This window comes from Geosmithia morbida, assembly GCF_012550715.1.
Source record: "Geosmithia morbida isolate 1262 chromosome Unknown scaffold_1, whole genome shotgun sequence".
Taxonomy (NCBI): Eukaryota; Fungi; Ascomycota; class Sordariomycetes; order Hypocreales; family Bionectriaceae; genus Geosmithia; species Geosmithia morbida.
The window spans coordinates 2302230-2319490 of record NW_023336188.1 but is presented as its reverse complement, the minus strand read 5'-3'; the positions used below and the strand labels follow the sequence as shown (position 1 = coordinate 2319490).

General features: G+C 54.3%; 6 protein-coding genes across 6 annotated transcripts; 4 read left to right on the top strand and 2 right to left on the bottom strand.

Moving 5' to 3' along the window:
- Window positions 1-188: 188 nt before the first annotated feature.
- Window positions 189-2150, top strand: GMORB2_1460 (Fungal Zn(2)-Cys(6) binuclear cluster domain; the record flags this gene model as incomplete). Its single annotated transcript, XM_035463442.1, has 2 exons — window positions 189-582; window positions 667-2150. 2 exons carry the CDS (start codon window positions 189-191, stop codon window positions 2148-2150), a joined length of 1878 nt encoding a protein of 625 aa, XP_035324866.1.
- Window positions 2151-3316: 1166 nt separating this feature from the next.
- On the top strand, window positions 3317-5437 carry GMORB2_1459 (primary-amine oxidase; the record flags this gene model as incomplete). Its single annotated transcript, XM_035463441.1, has 3 exons — window positions 3317-3364; window positions 3414-3842; window positions 3899-5437. The coding sequence occupies 3 exons, from the start codon at window positions 3317-3319 to the stop codon at window positions 5435-5437; spliced, it is 2016 nt and encodes a 671-aa protein (XP_035324865.1).
- A 2290-nt stretch (window positions 5438-7727) lies between these two features.
- On the top strand, window positions 7728-10274 carry GMORB2_1458 (oligopeptide transporter; the record flags this gene model as incomplete). The annotated part of the gene is made up of 4 exons (XM_035463440.1): window positions 7728-8401; window positions 8478-8893; window positions 8965-9782; window positions 9855-10274. The coding sequence occupies 4 exons, from the start codon at window positions 7728-7730 to the stop codon at window positions 10272-10274; spliced, it is 2328 nt and encodes a 775-aa protein (XP_035324864.1).
- A 325-nt stretch (window positions 10275-10599) lies between these two features.
- Window positions 10600-11253, bottom strand: GMORB2_1457 (SCP protein; the record flags this gene model as incomplete). The annotated part of the gene is made up of 2 exons (XM_035463439.1): window positions 10600-10944; window positions 11029-11253. 2 exons carry the CDS (start codon window positions 11251-11253, stop codon window positions 10600-10602), a joined length of 570 nt encoding a protein of 189 aa, XP_035324863.1.
- Window positions 11254-14158: 2905 nt separating this feature from the next.
- Window positions 14159-14850, top strand: GMORB2_1456 (Ankyrin repeat; the record flags this gene model as incomplete). Its single annotated transcript, XM_035463438.1, has 2 exons — window positions 14159-14195; window positions 14270-14850. 2 exons carry the CDS (start codon window positions 14159-14161, stop codon window positions 14848-14850), a joined length of 618 nt encoding a protein of 205 aa, XP_035324862.1.
- A 612-nt stretch (window positions 14851-15462) lies between these two features.
- GMORB2_1455 (uncharacterized protein) lies at window positions 15463-17027 on the bottom strand (the record flags this gene model as incomplete). The annotated part of the gene is made up of 2 exons (XM_035463437.1): window positions 15463-16688; window positions 16751-17027. 2 exons carry the CDS (start codon window positions 17025-17027, stop codon window positions 15463-15465), a joined length of 1503 nt encoding a protein of 500 aa, XP_035324861.1.
- Between the last annotated feature and the right edge of the window lie 234 nt (window positions 17028-17261).

The window sequence follows — 17261 nt, the reverse complement described above, 5'->3', positions numbered from 1 at the left end:
CTTCTCTTCCCGCATGTGCACCTGGCAACCTTACCAGCTCTGCGGCACACACTGGAAAATCGCCCCTCACGAGCTCATGGCCACGGCCTACACCCAGTTACAATCCGGACATCAACGCGCCGAGAACCTCGACCGCCCATATATACATACATACGCACACATATATATATCCCATAATATCTTGCGCCATGTCCACCGGCCGCCGTCCCGTGTGTCACCGCTGCGCTCAGATCAAGCAGGCCTGCGACGGGAACATTCCGTGCTCACGATGCATCCGCCTCGGACTGCCTTGTCGACCTCGAAATACCGGCGATAACGTCCTGCCCGACCCCAGCACCGACGACGCCGAAGCCCCCAAAGCACGGATCCGCCGAGTTCAGACGGGATGTCTGATGTGCAAGCAGCGAAAGAAGAAGTGCGACGAGGTCAAACCCAGGTGCGGTGATTGCCGCCGTCTCTGCCTCGAGTGCCACTGGCCAGTAGAGCGACCGAAGGATTACAAGGCTGTCATGGCTACCGACAAGGCGACGGCACGGCAGCGACAGCAACAACCGCGACCACCGCGGCAGCAGAGCTCCACGAGTAGGATCTCCAGGCATGGCTCTTTAGACAGCCAATCCTCGGCAACCTCAGAAGAACTGTCCTCAATACAGTCGGGTGTATCAGAGATACCGTCCGACTCATCCCTCGCCCCCACTGCATCATATGAGAAGCTGCCGATCCACTCGACGAGCCCTCAGATGCGTTCGCCCGTCAGCGTCAAGCAGGAACCCTCCGCCGGCAGCGACACGGTCCCTGCTGACCTGCCCCCACCTGTGGGCTATGATGCCTTGGTGAGCGGGGTGGCAGCATGGCAGAGGGAGCAGAATGTGCCCAGCGTCGTGACGCCGCCGTGGTACGAGATGGTGTCGCCTACGAGCAACCGTGGCTCGCTCGACTACTTTGATGCGCCGTCGCTCTCTCTGTACATACCACAGCTGCTGCCGCAGCTCTCATCCCCATATGACCGAGCTCTCCTCAACCACTACTCGACCATCGTGTCGCCGTTGCTTTCACGTCGATCGAGCACCCTCACGAACCCGTACATTAGCTACCTGCTACCCATGGCCCAGTCCAACGAGCTTGTGCTGCACTGTCTGCTGGGGCTCGCAGGCAACCATTGGCGCAAGATGCAGCCCGGAATGGGCAATCGCGGGCTCATGCACCAAAGCAAGGCGACGCACTCGCTCGCCTGCCTGCTGCCCCATGTCGACAAAACGAGCGCCGACATTGCGCTGGTGAGCAGCCTCTTGCTCTGCATGACGGAGCTGTTTGACGGCACCAGCGAGGGTTGGAGACTGCACCTCAAGGGGGCCAAGAAGTTACTGGCGGCGCTGAGACAACAGCACAGCGACCTCTCGACGGGACACTACAAGTTCCTGGTGCGGCTGTCGCGGTTCCTCGACTCGGCAGCAACGGTCTCGACCTGCCGTCCACCGCTGATGGAGGAGGAGGCTAGGGAAGAGGCGACGATCGAGGGTATGACGCCGATGGCCGACACCGAGGACTCGGCTGTTTACGGCATTCCGAAGGAGCTCTTCCACCTGGTGGACCGGATAAACAGCCTCGCCGAGAAACGCAAGGACAGAGTGGATGCGGCTTCGGAGGCCGTCTTCAGAAGCCTGGCAGCCGAAGTGGAAGAGCACATCGACAACTGGGCGCGCGACTATGGGGGCCTCGACCGAGCCGTCACGACATTGGCATCGGCGGATAAGGATGCCCTCAACGCCGCGTTGGCATTCGAACACGCGCTGCGGCTGCGGCTGCACCAGGTTGTCGAGGGTTACGACCTCAACCATTTGCGCGTCGTGACCAACGTCGAGGGCATCCTCAAGTCGGTTCAGAATATTCGCTACGGAAGCCCCCTAGAGCCGTGTCTACTGTTCCCGCTCGTCATGGCCGGTGGGGCCTGCTGGGGTCTGGAGCAGCGGGCCGTGATCCAGGACCGTCTGATGGTCATGGAACGGACGTGTGGGTTCGGATACGTGTATAATGCGCGGGATCTGGTGGAGCGGGTCTGGACCAGGAGGGATCAGTCAGCGGGGACTGATGAGGTTGTCAATTGGGCGCGTATCCGGTATGAAGAGATGCACGGATTGGTTGTATTCTGACCCTGTGCATTTCTCCTTTCCCGCCCTTTCTTCCTTCCCCCTTCATATTTACCTGCACCATCTGTCGACCACCTGGGATCTTTCAAACAGATAAGCGCGGCGTTGGAGGGATATGTGACTGGTCTCGTAGGACCGTATCGGACTTGTGTCTTTATTTGCGACCGTAATGAATCGTGGGTGGAACATCTTCAACCAGGTGTTAATGGAAGCCTATAAGCGCCTATTTATGCCTTCTCACTGGAACGGCAACTCTATGTCATATGACACTAACGCATTGGCCTCACGCGATATGTATCTACCACTCTTGTCCCAACAAGGCCGTTGAGTAGCCTTTTCCCATTCGTATACGATGTGGTCTGTCCGTCCAACAAGCCGGCATGCATCGAAGAACATATCTAATCTTCCGTGATGATGGCCAGGGCCCGAGAGTGCAGTGTGGGAGTGCCACTCCTCACCGGTCTACATTTTATTCTACCTCGATATCTACCGCGGCATAGGCCCGCCGAACTCGGCGTGCATGGTTGCTATATTGTCGATGGCGTTTCATTGTCTGGATAGAAGGAGCCTCATTGATTGCTGCAACGGTACAGGTAACTTCCAATCACTGCGGCGGACCAGGGACGGTTTGAACGGTTGCACATGCCCCGTTCTTGGATATATGTATGCATTGGTTCACGGACGGCACCCGATTCGGCCTACATCGTCCCACGACGTCTTCTATAAAGTATTACTTTTACATCGGGCCGGACGAAGGACATCATGCGGGCCGAATCCCCGCCGTCATTTCAACGAAGGCATATGTTAGCGCTGGTTAACGTTACTTATCAGAATGCCGTTAGTCGCTTTGCTACTGCGTACAGATTTCCGGTGGTGCATATCCCCCTTGAGCCTATCTCTGGTTGGGCTCCGAACCGATATCAGGCCCTTCCGACCCCGCAGGCGGAGATGTACGGGACCGGCAAGAGCCGGTCGCGTCCAATCGTGACACCAGGGACCTTGTAAGGTTGAGTTGACACGCTGTGATTGCTAATTAATCTCGGGCAGACATCTTTCACTTTTCATCTAGAGAAGAGGCAGCGGAATGAAAGAAAAGAGGAGCGATACGAGAGACAATCAAAGGAGAAATAAGAGAGATACAACAGCACAAAACTCTGATCACGGGCATCATGGCGCCTCATCCGCTGGACCCGCTCACCCCGGCTGAGATCCGCAAGGTAATACGACGCAGCCCTTTGACTTAGGCAATGTTCTCACACAAAGCAGACGGCATCGATTGTCCGGTCTCACTTTACCGGTCATGAACCAAATTTCCGCGTCATCACTCTCAAAGAGCCGTCCAAGAAGGACATGGTGCCGTTCCTCGAAGACTACCACACCTCCGGGAAATACGGAACTCGTCCGCCACGCGAAGCGAGGGTCCAAGTCATCGCCCGTGTCGATGACGACGACCAGTTCGTCGAGCTTATTGTTAATCTCGACCTGGCCGTCATCGCGAGCAGGCAGCATCTAAAGGGGAAGCACTCTTATATTGATGCAGCGTACATGAAGTCTGTGGAGAAGGCGTGCATATCCGACCCTAGAATCCAAGAAGAGATCAAGACGCTGCACCTTCCGGAGGGGGCGACCGTGTGCGTCGAGCCGTGGGCGTATGCTACCGATGGCATGATCGACACGGCGCAACGGACAAGCATGGTATGGCATACACGGCCCCCATCTCCAAAAAGATGAGTCGTATTGATAATGTGCAGTGTTGGTTCTACATGAGGCTGCTTGACAGCCCCGACGCGAACTACTACGCCTACCCGCTGGACCTTTGCGCCGAAGTCTCCGAGCAGCTCCGCGTGACCAAGATATACCGACTCCCCTCTGCCGCCGACGAGCGCATCCACGACAGAAAGCAGCCATACGACAAGCAAAAAGTCCATGACGCATCAGCCAGCGAATACCACCCGGATCTGCGCCCGCCTCCTCGCCACACGACCAGGCCATACCAGGTCGTCCAGCCCGAGGGTCCGTCGTTCACCAGTGACGGAAACGCCATTTCGTGGGAGAAATGGACTCTGCGCGTTGGCTTCAACTATCGTGAGGGTCTGACGCTGCACGACGTGCGCTACGACGGCCGGTCCGTCTTCTACCGTCTCTCCCTGTCCGAAATGTTCGTCCCCTACGGCGACCCACGCACTCCGTACCCGCGCAAGGGGGCGTTTGACCTGGGCAACGACGGAGCAGGCATCAACGCCAACGACCTGCAGCTCGGGTGCGACTGCCTCGGCACTATCAAGTACTTTGACGCATGGCACAATACCAGCACGGGAGAGCCGATGAAGCTCCCCAACGTCGTGTGCTGCCACGAGCAAGACGACGGTATCCTCTGGAAACACACAAACTTCCGGACGCAAAACGCCGTCGTCACGCGGTCGCGCATCCTCGTTCTCCAGACCATCATCACCGTCAGCAACTACGAGTACATCTTTGCTTTCCAGCTCGGTCAGGATGCCTCGATTCACTACGAGGTGCGCGCCACGGGGATCCTGTCCACCGCCCCCATCAACATCACGGACAGTGTGCCCTACGGCACCATCGTTGCCCCCGGAGTCTTAGCCCCTTACCATCAACACCTCTTCTGCCTGCGAATCGACCCCGCCATTGACGGCCACGCCAACTCTCTACAGGTAGAAGAGACGGAGCCCATGGCGCCAAGTGAGGGCGAAAACCCCATTGGTGTGGGGTACGTGACGAAGTCGCGTGTCGTGGAGGATGAGCAGGGTCTCGATCTCGACTTCAACAAGAACCGCGTCTTCAAGATGATTAACGAGAAGAGAGTCAATCCCATCACCCGCACCCCGGTGGGGTTCAAGATTATCCCCTGCTACAGCCAGATGCTCCTGGCTCACCCATCGTCGTACCATGCCAGGCGATCCGAGTTCGGCCAGCATGCCGTGTGGGTTACGCGGTACGATGACGAAGAGATCTTCCCTTCGGGACGGCACACCATGCAGTCTACTGGTGGCGAGGGGATCGCCTCGGGAATTGAACGTAGAAAGGCTAGTCCGGGGACTAGCACTTCGGTGCGCGACGAGGATATCGTTGTCTGGCATACGTTTGGGTCAACGCATAATCCGCGTATCGAGGACTGGCCCGTCATGCCTGCCGACAAAATGGTTGTTGGGCTGAAGCCCGTCAACTTCTTCACCGGCAACCCTGGAATTGATGTTGCCGTCTCGACGCAGGAGAAAAACAGGAGTGTGCTTGTGACTGATGCCTCGTGCTGCGAGCATAAGCTTTGAGGTGACCCTTTGCATGGGGTATAATAATTTTACTGATAATGAATACATGAGCACTCTTTCTTTCTCAATTTCAATATCAACTTTCGACTTTCTGCCCCCCCCCCCCCTGGTAGCATTGCCGCTTTTATGGATGTCTTGTGACGTTGGGTCCGATTCTGAGCTATAGGGTAGATAGAGAAGAAGTTTTATATTGGTGAGATAGTAGTATTACTCAGTAACGGAATGATTTGACGTTGTTGGTCAGCAGTTAGCGAATTACGATTCTTTGAGAGATAATGGCCGAGATGGATTGGTCAAAGATATGAAATAGCACGCAGGTCATCTTCTGAATAGCATAGTTGAGTGGGAAATAAATCCCATCGAGCAGAATATGCAGGTTTCAGTTCAATACATGATTCCTCACGTACGCGTCAAGGCGCCGATACTTTACATCACGATAACTTGCCCCTCTTCAGATACTAGGGTCAGTGAAATAGTGGAAGATACATGTAGCCTTGGTCAAACGACAGTGGTGATATCATCTGGGACTTACAATCCACTAGCTCTCATCTGTTGGTCATGTTCGAGCAACCGCTGCGAGTCCACGCCGCCCTGGTGCATCTATCACCATCCCGCCCGGCGGGCTCAGTTGCATTGAGTGGGTGGCCTCGAAAAGCCATAGATCTGATACTACATTGCCTACCACATTACACTCTCCACCGCCTACGACGGCCCTACCACCTGATCCGTGCAGGCATTTTGCAGATCAGAGAAATTGTAAGACAGGTTAGAGTCAGGACGTGCTATTCGCTTAGACTACATACAGCAGTGGCAGCATGAGTTAGGAAGTAGGCAATTGGCCTTGTGCCGCTCCCGAGTGACATGCAATGAGCCACTTGACGGAGTGCAAAGATCTCCCTTTAGTCTCAACAGACTGCTTCCCTTGTCCCCGGTGGCAAGGCTGACTTCGAGTTATCCCGTTGCCGATTGCTACGTCAACCTCTGGTTATACCACTCTGCAAGGGTCATGGGCGGCACCAAAACGTCATATGGACAGTCCGATCTCTATCTATGTTCTAGTAGCATCCCCGCTGTTCTGGGGTCGTAGGGCTTTCCAAAAATTTCTTTGCACAGGACAAATGACATACTGCTGGTATTAAGCTGTAACCTGATCGCCTTTGTCTTCCCTTCCCCCGTTGTCACGTACTTTTTTTTTTCTCGCTGTCGTAGTAAGTAGCAATGAACTAGTCCTGCGTGTCGCACTGAACTTGGCAATTATGTCAGAGAATTAATTGTATCATGGACTTTGAAACCGTCTGTGTGATGATAGACGATGAGGTGGCGTATAAGCGACCCCATCTTCCAATTTCTCCTCTTGCAGTCCCTCCCATATTGAACTGCCCGGCAAATACATGGCCGTAAGGCACACGGATCTGGCCTGGTCCAAGTGCCGGCTTACCGGCTAAGCGGCCCATTCATGCAGTGCCAAGGGCGTGATGCCAGGATCCAGTTGCCCGATCTGGTACGCGTCAATGTGATGGACTTGGCTGTCGGTGGGGCGGTTGTTGGCTGGAAGCCACTCGGGACAGACTACCGTCGCCAAGAAATGATGGTAGCAGTCTAGGAACATGGAGAATCCGCCCTATGTCTGACGAGTGACGGCCTATATCCTGCGAATCTCATTGTTTGCTATTTCCGCATTCCTCATCCCCTCCCGGTTGCCGTCCTTGCATAGTCGTACCACCAGAATCCATGTTGCTCCGATACCAGCACGACGATCGACCTTTAGACCGGAGCTGCGGCAGGTCGTCGTATATCTTTCGTCAGGAGGGAAGGAAAATAATACCCCGTAGCAGTAGTGGCTTGATCTTGACAGGTCATGCAATCCATTACAGTATATATTTCATCGTTGCGTATGGGGTTCAACGCTAAGAAAGAACTTTTGCAATGTCGCAATCCGTGCCAAGATAAGCTTCCTAACCAGCCTTAGATATGCCACGACGATGGGAGCCAAGGGAGTAATCAAAGGTAGCATCCCGGAAAAATTGCTTCATGGGATCATCGTCTGTCATGGTTGGTTGCATGGTCAGAGATAACGCAATGGCGGGGCACGACTGCGTGCTGTCTGTGCTCGGATCATGGGTTTCAACATCTCATCGATGTTTCTTTCCAACCTACATATACATGCGTCCACTACAGTTGCGGACATGTATATATTGGATAATGAGGCCCCGGTGGATCGGCAGACCATGGGAAGCACACCTGTTTAGTCCGTGCTATTTCCAATTCTCTAGGGAAGCACGTGCCGATCATGACCAAGTCGGATGAAACCATCGACGCGGTGCTTGTGGGAGCGGACGAGCCATTCCAAAACCCCACGGCACCTGAGAACGATCTGGAGAAACCCCCGTTCATCCTCACGACCAAAGGCAGGGGTGGTCAGGATGGGGAGGAGGCCATCCCCGACGACGACCCGCGTGTTCGCGACATCCCGCCGTACGTGCGCCGCGTCGTCAGCCTCACCGACGACCCCGAGCTGCCCACCCTGACATTTCGCTACTTTGTCCTGACCATCATCTTCGTCAGCCCCGGAGCATTCCTCAGCATGATGAGCCACTTCCGCACGACGTATGCGCCCTACTCCGTCTTCTTCGTCCAGATCGCCTCTAGCTATGCCGGTGTCTGGATGGCCAAGTACACGCCCGCATGGACCGTCAAGATCCCCCTTACTCCTTGGAAGTTCAGCCTCAACCCGGGACCATTCAGCGTGAAGGAGCATGTGCTGATCACCATCTCTGCCGCATCCGGTGCCACGTACAACCTCGGATACGCCCCCGTGTCTATGGCCGAGCTATATTTTGGTCAGAAGGTGCACCCTGCGGTTGCCATCTTCTTTATGTGGGGTATCGTGTGGACGGGATACAGCTTCGCGGCCATTGCGCGCCAGTTTCTCATCTACGACCCTCAGTTTCCCTGGTTTACCTCGTGAGTGACCCCTCCTTGGGAATCATGTTCCGCATAGGCATCTCGTCTCATGCATTGGTGTGCTGATACCTGGTAGCCTCTGTCAGACTGCCCTCTTTGAGACGCAGAAGCAGCAGCGCGAGAATCCCACTGCTCTCTCGCGCAAGCAGACCAGGGTCTTCTTCATAGTGCTTATTGCCGTCATCCTCTGGCAGTTCCTTCCCGAGTACGTCTTCCCCATGCTTGGTTCACTAGCATTCCTCTGCTGGGTTGCGCCGCACAACTCGGTGGCCAACTTCGTCGGTGCAGGCTACGGGGGCATGGGATTCCTTAATCTGTCCCTCGACTGGTCCAGTCTGTCTAGCTTCTACAACCTGTTCCTCACGCCCTGGTGGACGCAGGTTGTCATGTTCTCCGGCTACGCCCTTGCCTGTTGGGTCTTGCTTCCAGCTGCCAAGTATGGTGGACTCGGCGAGTGGAATCTGCAGCTCATGTCCAACCGGCCCTTCCTCAGTATGCATCATCACTTCCTGATGTCGCCACCGATTTCACGCACCCAAAAACATGACTGACGCCGATGACAGAGAATGGCACTGAATACCCCATAAATTCCATCCTCACACCCGATATATCCTTCAACGAGACTGCGTACGAGGAGTTCGGCCCGCCCTACGTCAGTACCCAGGTCCTGTGGACCATGTTCTTCGACTACGCTTCGTACGCGTCTGGCCTCGTATGGATGCTCGTCTTCGGTTGGAAGCAGGTCAGCACCGCAGTCGTCAACCTGTACGAGCGTATCAGGCACAAGGACGCCAAGATTTCGGAGCAGTACGGTGACCAGCTCAGCATCATACAACGCTCTTATAACGAAGTACCCTTTTGGTGGTTTGCGACGTTGTTCCTGGCCTCCTTCGTCGCGCTCATCACCATTGTGGCTACCGACAGCCTATACATCCCCGTCTTCACCTACTTCGTCGCTATTGCCACCGGCGCCATCATTGTCTTACCCCTAGGATATCTCTACGCCCTGTCCAACTACCAGCTCCCCATCGGGACAACCAACGAGCTTCTATACGGACTCATGGTCAACGCCGTCAGCGGCCACAAGAACCCCGTCGGTGCCTCGGTCTACGGTAGCATTGCCGGAAACGCCTGGTATCGTGCCCAGCTCAACCTGCAGGACATGAAGATTGGCCACTACATGCACATCCCCCCCAAGGCGGTCTTCTTCTCGCAGGTGTTCGGATCCTTCATCGGAATCCCCATCAACTACGGTGTCGTCCGTTGGGTCCTCGACACCAAGTTCGATTACCTCACTGGCGCCAAGGAAGACCCCACGCACCAGTGGACGGCGCAGGATCTCACGTCGAACCTGACTATGGGCGTCCAATACGTCCTCATTGTAGGTTTCCCCTCCCCCCAACATGCATCCCGCAACATCAATACATAATCATGGAGCTAACATGAAGAGCAGGGACCTCGTCGGCTCTTCCAGATGCACATCTACAAGTACGTCCCCTACGGGTTTCTGCTCGGCGCCCTGGCCCCCCTCGTGCTCTTCACGCTGCAGCGCTTCTTCCCCCGCCTCAAGTGGAGGCTCCTGAACACGACCATCTTCTGCTCCACAATGTCCAGCTTCTACGGGAACATCAGCACCGGCTACACGAGTGCCTTCATCGGTGGCTTCGTCGTCATGTTCTGGGCCTATCGCTACCGTTACGATGTCTGGGCCCGGTGGAATTATATCCTTGCCGCTGCCTTTGACGCCGGATTCAACTTCAACATGCTGCTAATCTTCCTCTTCTTCGGAGCCGGCAAGATCATCAAAATGCCGTATTGGTGGGGCAACAACGAACAGAGCAGTGAGCGCTGCTTTGCACTGGACAGCGACTGATTGATGCTTTGACTCGGGGGTGCGAGTGAGAAAGCAGTAAATTATGTATGATAGCTGTCTTATCAACAAGAAAGAGTTTTACGGAGTGGTTTGCTGAGGGCTCTGCGAATTCATCTATGTCTTTACAATGTCATAGAGAGCAGCTTGGCCTAGTACAGCTGCACAATGTGCGACCGATATACACGCATCGAAGCTCTGAGAGGTTCACGCAATATATGTCACGAGGGATTTGAATTGAAAGTGACATATATACTAGTTCTAAGAGAAATCATATACCGAGAAGATAGAGGTGTCACCAAAATTATCCTGTCAAACGTAGATACCCTCAAGGGTGGGCTTTGTCCGTTGGCCTGCCGCTTCTCTGGGGCAGCACATTTGTCTTGTAACCTCCCTCAACGTTTCCGGGGGGCGCATATTTGCAGACAACGTAGGCGCCAAACGCATGGGTGCCATCGCCACCGCCATCACCACAGTCCTTCCAGGCGCAGCCAATCTGGTGGGTGCTAGCCCAGACGAGCTGTGTGAAGTGGCCTGCAGACATACTGAACCCGGGGCTGTTCCAGTTGTACGAGCTACGCTCCTGGCCCCAAGCATTGACAGGATCGTAAAAGGTCGAGCCGCCACCGATGGAGCTAGAAAAGATGTTCTCCCCGAATCCGGAGACGGGGTTCTGGGTATATCTGTAAGCTCTACCCTTCCCATCCATGTACCTTGTCTCACATAGGGAAGGAGGGAGCAAGTAAAATATACGAACCTGGTGACCGAAAATGCAGGAGTTGGCCTTTTTCTGGGCATAGGCGGCACCATCGGCACTCCAGGTGACATCGGAGACGCCGTGCTGCCTGCGGTAGTAGTTGTGGGCGTTGAGCATGTCGTTGACAAAGGTTCCGGGGTTGAGTGCGCGGTTCTCGACGTCGGCGATAGGGCTGGCCATGCCAGCAACCACCATGGAGACGAGGAGAGTCTTGAGCGAGAACATGATTGTGTGTGATAGGGATGATTATTGAAGGGCTGTCTTGTATCAGAAAGGGCTGATGAGGGTACATCAGCGAGCCCCGTGGATAAAACAATGAGAAAGGGGCCTCCCTTTATATCTGTATTTCGGCCACTTTCTAGCCTGTTATATTCTTCTTTCCCAACATCATCCATGAGCTGGTCTCCAGAAGACCAGGCTTATAGTTTAGGCTCAGCTTGAAGCTGAGGGCTCTCGGTAAGGCAAGGGGGGGGGGGGGGCACAGAATCCGGGAGTGTCTGGGGAGCTGACTACCAACCATGGTATACCACACACAAGTGAATGAATCAGGGATACTCTACGAGTCAGCGATGCAAAAGGGCAACACCCATAGGTGCAGATTCGTCTGACTCCGCTGTAGCCATGTTCAGGCTAAGCTTGGATCCAATATACCACGCTGTCTCGGTGCGACGCAACTGCACGAGGAGGCTGCATCTTGGATCCGCGCCATGTGTGTTAGCTCTCAGGAGGATGAGCAGATATCGCCCCGGTGCCTTGCATGCCCGCTACGCTAACACTAATAATGATAACCAGCAGCCCACATCCATGGTCCTCGCCGTTACATGCTACAGATCCACAGCTACGAGTATCATGAAGCTCGGGACTAATATACAGTAATGGGATGGACATTCAAACATGGAAGTGGACGAGAAGAATACACCTGTTTGGGTGTGTGGATGTATCGTGTTCATTGTATGGATAGACACGACCCTTGGCTACTTTTAGTAGTGTACAATTGTCTGCATACACTGACTAGTAAGGATGACAATAGCCATCCGTTCTCGTGGGAACTGCCTTTTCTGGAATAGCTTAGCTGAGCGACATGTAGAAATATCATCCTCCTCAGCTGTCAGCGACCCAGATACACGGGATCTAAGAGGAAGAGCTAAAGGCCTTATGCTTGACTGTATACAACTTCTACATGATGACCGCACTCTACTAGATCATGATTGCACTCATGGCCGGGAAAGGCGGCGCGATAGTCCGCATCAGATGCACTCGGGTATCGTACAGCCCTGAGAGATATCCTTCTTGAGCAAAAGGTACAGCCAAGATAGCTGAAGAAGAATCTTCTCATTATACAGTGCGTCTTTTCTTCTGTACTGGTTGCGATAGTGAAGCGGTGATGAGGTCTGTAATGTGCAATCTATGAAATCTTGCAAAGGCGAGGATGCATGTCTCCTCCGTGGCAAGGAACCCACCACTCATTATGGTCATTTAAGCATTTCTCATCCTCGACACTGACTCCAACTGGTTCATGATTCGTCGCTATGGACACCTATCATCGAGTTATCTAGAAAGAGCCCCTGCTTGGGTCAGGTGTCATTAGTCTCAAGTGGTTTAGTAGACCCAATGAATGTATGCGTCCAACCAGGCTAAACCTTGCCTCTTCATTCCCCAAAGAGTTCAGTTTCCATTGCCCTCGATTGCCCTTTTCTATCTACTCTCTCTGCATCTCACCGAGGTTCTTGGTTCGTCTGGTCGTCTGGTCGTCTCTCTTCCGAGATACAGGAAACTCATTGGTTCAGATCTCCTTGAGGATTCGGAAATCTTCTAGGAGTGTAGAGCAGGGTATTGCGCATGCGCGATCTGTATATTTTGAATCATGACGAGTGACGAGTGTGGCTCTCACGCACGAGAGCCACATATTGATATGTATCTAAGGAAACTAGCATCGATGTCAGCTCCTTGCTGGCCTTCATCCTCTGGGTGGATACATCTCCTCTCGGTTCCCGCTAGCAACGGCCGCTATCCGCACTCATGTCCGCGAACCTTGGTTTCATCATCGTTTACTGGACCCATTTCTGGGCTCTTGTTCGTGAGCGGCCCAATGCCTTCCTAGGTTGGTAAAGTGGAGGGCGATGTGTTTCTGCTCTTGGCTACTTTGGCCGATTCATCAACTCGTACAGCTACAACATCGTACTAAACCACGACCTGCATGCCGGAACAAGATAGCCAATGCTTCGATGGCTGGTTGCATCTGGTGAATCATATTGTCCCTACTTCCTGGGGATGTACCAGTTTCATATGGAAGCATTGCCCATCATGTTATCGATATCTAGAAAACAAAGTGAGTCCGGGATATTCATCGCAGTTACATGTAAGACGGCGCGGGGCTACCCGGAATCCCCCCTTCATATAGGTTCACGGGATGTTGAATAACGTCCTGGGTTTATCTCTTTCACTATCGCATTATATACACACTTACTCGGGTTCACCTGCGGTACTTTTAGTCTTTGTATTCCGATGACATGTAAAGACTTCTTCGAGGGCCTTGATGGGAAATACGATATGATGCACAGATACGGATACGTACGTCAGAGAGTTGAGATATCCACGAGGCCAATGACTCCAGTCAACTGATAGGTCCCTATTTCGGTGACTGTCATCTATATCTGTAGCGATTCACAAGTAGTACTTCATACTACACTGAACATAATAAGCCGAAGAGAAGATAAGCCAAATCGGTTGACATTCAGAAACCAGAGTTGAGTAGGGGAAAGCTGAAACAACTCCCTCCCCCACACTGACGTTATGAGGGGCGCAGCGAGGGCCCGCAACATGCCAATGATAGCACCGGATTTCCCTCAAGTTCCCTGTAGTTTCTCTCCTCCAACTTGTCGGAACTTGCACGTTGACACAGCATCATCATCTTTGCTCCGTCTGTTGTCGTTTCGCTCAAACCGATGGTCACCATGAGGCATCCACGGCCATGTAAGAAGATTCATCTACGCACCGCACAAGCCAAGAAACTACTTCAAAACTAAAGAAGTAGAGGGGAAAAAAAGCCATCGGTCGCTAACCCTTGCTCCTCCTCCACCACCACCTTCTCTTAGGATCGAACCGTCCATCCGTCTACGGCGCGCCATTCATGCCGGCGACGCGCTCCTCGTCCGCCGCATCCTCAAGTCATCCCCCCATCTACTACATAACCCCGACACATCCCCCTCGGGGCTTTCCAACTCGAATCTCCACCTGGCAGCCTCTCTCGGCCAGGTCGAGGTTTGCCGGGTCCTCATCGACGCCGGCCACGAAAAGCCTTGCCCTGCCCTCAACGAAGAACACAAGACCGCTCTCATGCTGGCCGCCCGTGCAGGGCACACCGACGTTGTCCACCTGCTCTGCGAGTCAGACCGGACGTGCATCCTGCGACGCGACGCCCGCGGCCGCGATGCGATAATGGAGGCCAGCGTGGGCGGCCACGACACCAGCCTCCAGATCCTCCTCACCTACGTGCCCGGCGGGCCTGTCGAGGCCGTCCACCGTTCCGACCACGAGGGAAATACGGCGCTGCATTTCGCCAGTGGAAATGGAAACCTGCTCGTCCTGCGTACCCTGCTTGCTGCTGGAGCTAACGTCGACAAGCGCAACGCCTGGAACTGGCCGCCCTCGGCGTACAGTGCCACTGTCCAGGCCGAGGTCCATCTCAAGGGACTCGTCACCGAGATGGGGAGGCGACAGATGCAGCAGGGTAGCCGCAAGGATGCTGCTGCCACGGCGGCCGCGCCGCCAAAGAAGATGGCTGGAGGCCTCAGGGCTGTAACTGATGATGTGGCTGTCTGACGATGATGATGCTCTGTATTACCACTGCTCTACTGATTTCGTGCTGCGTTATCGCTCTGTCCTCTTCTATTCTCCCCTTCAGAGCTTTGTCGTGTTAGAAGCTATTCAATCTGTTCCTTCTACACCGATTGCTATCGCTTCGTGGGCTGTCCAGTTGACGCGGAAACATGGTACGTTCATGTACTATCTATGCGATACGCGACTCTGCCTGCCGCTCTGCTTGACGTCGGCCGCTTTCCTGTTGCTACGGACCTCCTCTATTCGTGTCCCAGCGTTCGTTTTCCTAGTTTCTTGGGCAGCAACCATCCGGCTCTGATAGGAGGGTGACATGACATTGCCCATGCAGTTCGCGAGCTCGCTCCCGTGCCGCCTCCACCTGCACTTGCGGCGTGCACTTGCGGCGTGGTACGGAATCTACATCCTCATGTGCCTGTACACTGTAAACCGGTTCTGATATTCAATCTCAAACTAGGCCGTACACACATTCGTCCGTCACAAAATTTGTAAAACAGGAGAATAGGAAACCGGACGGAGGCAAAGGAAATAAGGACCATCTACAGATGATCAGCAGGCGGGAAGCAGAACAAATCCATAATCTCCACCGTGAACAGATCAGTACACGCATCGCCCGCAGTACCCGCACTCCTCGTCACAGGCTGTCAAGTCCTTCTCGCTGCCGCTGTCATCCGACCACCCATGATTGAGCGTGTCGTTAAGATCAGAGCCTTGATCGAACCGGCTGGACTCTTCTTCATAGGAACGCTGGTCAGAATGGCTGTCACTCTTGTTCCCACCGGCATCCAGCCATCTCTCCCACCTCTCAGCTGTCTCTGGGGAAAAGGCAGGAGCCACATCGGGCATCTGTTGCATGATGCGGATGACGTTCTCCCCATCGTTGCGCACAATCTCGAACTTCCCGTCGTCTTTGCTCCGGGCAATCTCAACGATCTTCCGGAGAAGGACGACAAACCTCTTCACCTCTGGTTCCTTGTCAGATTCCCACTTGGCAATGGCCGGTCGGGCGTCTTGGATTTCGATGTCGTCAAAGAGGCCCCGTTTGTGGTAGGCTAGGACGAGGTTGGGGATCTGAGAAACCCACAGACGAGGGACCTCTACTTCCAATACTTCCACTGCGGTGGATCCGTCCAGCTTCTTCATGGCACTTCGCGTCTTCAAGTTGAATACGGCTTCCTGCGGGATTAGCTGTCCAGCAACTGAGATCTGGAGGCTTGGCTGTCCCTCTGAAGACTGCGCCCTGCGAGAAACAGAGTTTCCTGCCAGGGCAGACGCAAGACTGTCGATGGAAGACGCTCTGTGGCTCTCCCCCGTATCGCTGCTAACGTTACGGAGATTTTCGGGGACTTTGTCAGGGAGGTACCCATCCCCCTTGGACCGCACAAGGAAGTGCATCCCGCCCAGCCGGTAGCGGACGATACGCTGGTGCGAATCGGAGCCACGGACAGGCGAGTCCCAGGTGGTGTAGGCTTCGGGGAACGTGTGTCCATACCCGTAAACGCCGGGTATGGTATCATAGGGCGAGTTCTCCCGTCGGATGAGGTGGACTGTCTTTCCGACGACTTCCACTAGCATACGGAACTTCATGTCGCCCCCGTTCACAAATCGAAGAAGGTTTCCAAGTGTGCTTCCACAGGCAAATATGTCCACGTCGAAGGAGTCACGGGTGTCCTGCTGATCCGCCTTCAACCTCATGATGGCCTCGGCTCCGGGCTCCGTGGGGTGGGCCGGGTACCAACAGGCATTCTGATCGCGGTAGTAGGTACCAGAGTCTTTTTTGAGGGTTGAGGGGAAGGGTGGTGGTGTCCACCTGGGTGGCATCCCTATGTGCTCTGGTCAGTCTAAGTCTTGTGGGCTGTAAGATCCATACGTGTCGGCATCATACCGGGGATGATCATGGATCGACCGGGCTTGTCGAGCCAGTTGTATGACGCGACAAGCTCGCAGTCGGTGATTCCGTGCCTCTCGAGCTCGCCTCGGGAGCGGTCAAGGATGTCTTCGAGAGATATCTCTTCAAGTAGAGGTCCACACGGCGGTGGAGGTGTCTCCTCGACGAGCTTTGGCTGTTGGCATGCGCCGCGACCGCCGCGCGGTGAGCCACTACCCCAGGTTCCTCTTCTCGCTCCGCGGAAGCTCTGTACATGTCCACGTTTATGCAGCATGACTTGTCTTGTTATGCGGTAGAGGATGGATCTGGTTCTGATTAATGTCCGGTACGAGATTTCAAGGACATGTGCATACATGTGTCTCACCACCACTGGATCGAATCCACTGACATATATACACGGAAGTAGTGACAATAATCGACGATATCCAGACAATCTTCTCACTGGAACCGGCTAGAACATATGAGATGCGATCAGGCCAACGCAGCCGTGGGGGTTTGCCGGTGTGAA